The 3,890-nt window shown below is 35.3% G+C and overlaps 1 protein-coding gene across 1 annotated transcript; it reads left to right on the forward strand.

Annotated features, from left to right (window-relative positions):
* Positions 1–2,652: 2,652 nt before the first annotated feature.
* LOC115949795 (phylloplanin-like) lies at positions 2,653–3,348 on the forward strand. The gene is made up of 2 exons (XM_031067071.1): positions 2,653–2,833; positions 3,056–3,348. The coding sequence occupies exons 1-2, from the start codon at positions 2,653–2,655 to the stop codon at positions 3,346–3,348; spliced, it is 474 nt and encodes a 157-aa protein (XP_030922931.1).
* The last annotated feature ends 542 nt before the right edge of the window (positions 3,349–3,890 follow it).

Here is a 3,890-nt window from a genome sequence, read left to right on the forward strand (position 1 = left end):
TTCTGTTTACATATCACTTCACATGTATCTCAAGTTTTTGCTAGTTGCACACACTACACAAGTTACTCTTTGCTGAATTTTGTACATGATATTGTGTGTGATTTTGGTTTGGCCAACCAAGTTTGAAAATTCCTTACGTTTTATGCAAAACATGTTTGATGCTTGAGAATATAAGGTGAATTGAATGAAAATCTTAATTTTAGGAAAACTGAGTTCAAAACAAGTGTTTTTGAAAAGCATTTCACCTCATACTCATGCATTTTATTCATAAAATTCAATACTTTGAGGAGTTTCTGCATAAATTTTCTTTGATTTTCAAAAATTTGTTTTTTCCAGAATTTCGATCGATCAAACTGTTTCTCGACCAATCGAAATTGTGATTAAAATTTTGGTCAGCCTTTGTCTGTTTCGATCGGTGCTCGATTGATGTTGGATCAATCGAAGCATTTTCGATCGATCGAACCTAATTTTCGATCAATCGAATGTCATATAGAGAGTTTTTCAAAAACCTTTGTTTTTCACGTGTTCAAACACTTTTCAAAACTTTTTCTCTCTTTATTCAATCGGTCAAGGCATCCAACCAATTTTTTGTCATTTTCCTCCTATCTTTCTGCAAGGTTTTTTCTCTCCCAAGGCCAATAAGACCATATTACCCTTCTTTTTTTCATTTATTTTCAAGTTTCATGCATTTTTATCATGCATATTTGGGAATTTTCAAACCTAAGGAATTTGGGGTTTCTTTTTCTTTTCTTTTTTTTTCAAAATTGATTAATGGGTTTTTGTTGTGAGATGCTATAAACATGATCCTTGTGGTTCAATTTGACCAATTTGTTGAATTGGGAAAATTTGGAATTTCTAGGGCTTGAAACTACCCGAATTGGGGATTTTGTTCAATTAGGTTTAATTTGATGAAATTGGCTTATTGGATTGATTAATATGATCATTATATTGTGTTATCTATCTTGATTAATGATCAATTGGTTAATTTCTTGAAAATTATATAAGTGGTTTTTCAAATTTTGGGGTTTTTGATATAAACTCTATGCTCAAGCTAATTTTGTGATTTTAAAGTTAGATTAAGCTTATTCTCACTGCATTAGAGCATACATCATGTGTTGATATTGTTCATGCATCATATAGAATTGTTATTTCTCTATTTCTATGCAAACTTGCAGTCTGTCCTTGGTTTTCTTCTGTTTTTCCTCTGTCTCTTTTGTGTTTGCCTTGTCCTATCCTTAGCATTATGTCTAGGAAGACTAGAGCCAATAGGAAAGTCTCCTCTTCTTCTGTCCCTTCTTTTGAGAGTGAGAGGTTTCCGAGTGAGAAAAACCAAGAGACGTTTGAGAAACTTAACCTTAAGAGGAACATTTGGGCTAAGAGAAAGGTTATATTAGATAAGCTTGATCCTGAGATTAGGCATAACTTTGAGCATAGGGGCTAATTACCGTTGATGGATATTGATCATCCACCTCTGGCTACCCTGATTAGAGAGTTCTACTCGAACCTCTCTATCCACGTCTATGATTCCAACACTTTAGTTAAGAGTTGGATATGAGGTGAATAATACACCATTACTCCTTCGGTAGTGGCTAATGCTCTTGGGGTACCTATAGTCCAACATCCTGTCTACTCTTATGATGAGTCTCCTCCCCTAGACGACATCATATCTTACATCACTGGGTCTTTTATCCAATGGGGTTCTAATCCTCAGATCACTACTGCTGAGCTCACTGAGATTCACTATCTTTTCTTTAGGATTGCTTGTCATTCCTTGTGACCTATCTCTCACTTGCACATCATTCCTTTGGAGCGTTATGCATTTTTGTATGCCCTTGTTACTGATGCTCCTATTAGTTTTCCTCATCTGTTTCTTCGTTCTTTGAACAAGATTTATAAGAGTAGCTCTACTTCTCATGCTCTTTTCTTTCCGATTTTCATTCATTAGATTCTTTTGCATCTCGATTTAGATGATTTCCTCATGTCTGAGCCTGTTCACATAGTTGCTCCCATAGGTGCCACCTTTCTTAGGTAGAGTGCTGTTCAGTTGAGAGCAAGCTCTAAACATCCTAGGATTAAGTCTTCCAGTGTCGCACCCCCTCCTCCCACTTCTACAGGTGATACTATAGCTGAGGCGTCTGTTGATCGATTACCGCTTGGAGGGCGGCAAAAAGGTTTTTCTCCAAGTTCTTCGGTTTCCTCTTCGATAACACATCGGCGTGTTATCTTGTGTTTGCATTCTTCTTCCCTACTCTTTCACCTTTCATTTTACTACTGTATTATAATGTTTATGGGTTAGAGTAGCTTGTTTGTTTATCTGCTTGCATTTACTCTATTCTGCACTTAGTATTAAGTTAGAGTAAAATCAATCGAGTCGTAACTTTAATTTTGGGGTCTAAATAGCTCTTGTGTTTTCACACATTTTCGAGCATTCGTACAGTAATCCTAAAACTACATTTTAGACGTTACAAAACTTTGTCCCAGTAGACCATGGTTTTTGACAAAACATTGGTGAACCGTAGCTATAACGTTCCTTTTTGTAATAGTTGCTTGTAGTCTTGTACTTTCTCAAATTCTATAAAGGGATTCCAATACCTAGCATTTTCGCCAGTCAATTGTAAGAGACTAATAGTCATTGATAACAGAATACAAGCCATGACAATGAAATTAGCTCTCTTTGTTTCCCTTATGATTGCTGCACTAGGAGCTCCAATATCTGAAGCCGAACCAGGGCTTGGAAGTATCGTCTTCAATTTGATCCACATCCAGGGGACTCTGTATTGCATAGTCAACACCAGTATGGGTACCAATGGTACCGCCACCCCTGTTTTCCCAAGTAGGTTTGCTCAAGTTATATTACATTACTTGCATAGTTTCCTAGCTAGCTCAGCATGCAAGGTTGTGTAATAGTTTTAAATCTTGTTAGAGTACTGTTTGTAATTACTATTCCTCCTGAAGTATTTACACCACGACTATATATGCACATTAGTCTCAACTATGGTAATTCTTCATCATCTATAGCCTCACCATGGTTATTTATTTATTTAATTACTTATAGATGCTGAAGTACTGCTCTCGTGTGGAGCTAGAGGACACGTGGTTGCTTCTGGTTATAATTATACCAATGCCACAGGACGATTTTTGATTTCCATGGATCCTCAACAGTATTTTGTTCCTATATTATTGAAGAGTTGCAAATTAGTGATTATCTCACCCTTCGATCAGTGCATTTCCAAATCTACCGTAGGGCGCTTGGTATCATCCTTGAAGTACATAGGGAAAACTGTTTTCGGGGATATTACAGTTGTGAACATTATTCCAAATGGATTTATTCTCGTTCACCCAACTTGAGGAACAAAAGCACAAGTTTACCATTGTTAGTGTTCAACTATTCATTAATAAGATCAATCTATGGTAGCTTCATTTTTCTTTCCATGTACTCTTAAGAATAGTACTTTTAAATGGAAAAAGTTAACTGATGCTCTAACGGCATTAGTTTAAAAAATATTTTTTAAAATTTTTAAAAGTAAAAGAAAAAAGTAACTATTACAATGTTTTTATATTTTCCGTAAAAGTAAAATAGTTCATCAACAAATACTTTAGGATTAAGAGAACCTATTAACCAAACCATTTTTAAATATATTGTTAGGTTCTAAGGAATTAGGAACTAATGTATTAAAACTTCATTTTGTAATGTTGGCAAACCATAAGCAAAACATTTTAGTCTTGTTTAGACTTTCTCAAAGTATATGCTTTTTATTTAAAGTTGGAATCGAGTTGCTGCAGGATTTACTGTGTAAATCTACCTGACTCAATCGATTGAGAATTAGACTCGACCGATCGAAACTTGGGCAGAATGTTTTTCTGTAGAATTTTCCAACTCAGCCCCAAGC

This window comes from Quercus lobata, chromosome 6 (assembly GCF_001633185.2).
Source record: "Quercus lobata isolate SW786 chromosome 6, ValleyOak3.0 Primary Assembly, whole genome shotgun sequence".
Taxonomy (NCBI): domain Eukaryota; kingdom Viridiplantae; phylum Streptophyta; class Magnoliopsida; order Fagales; family Fagaceae; genus Quercus; species Quercus lobata.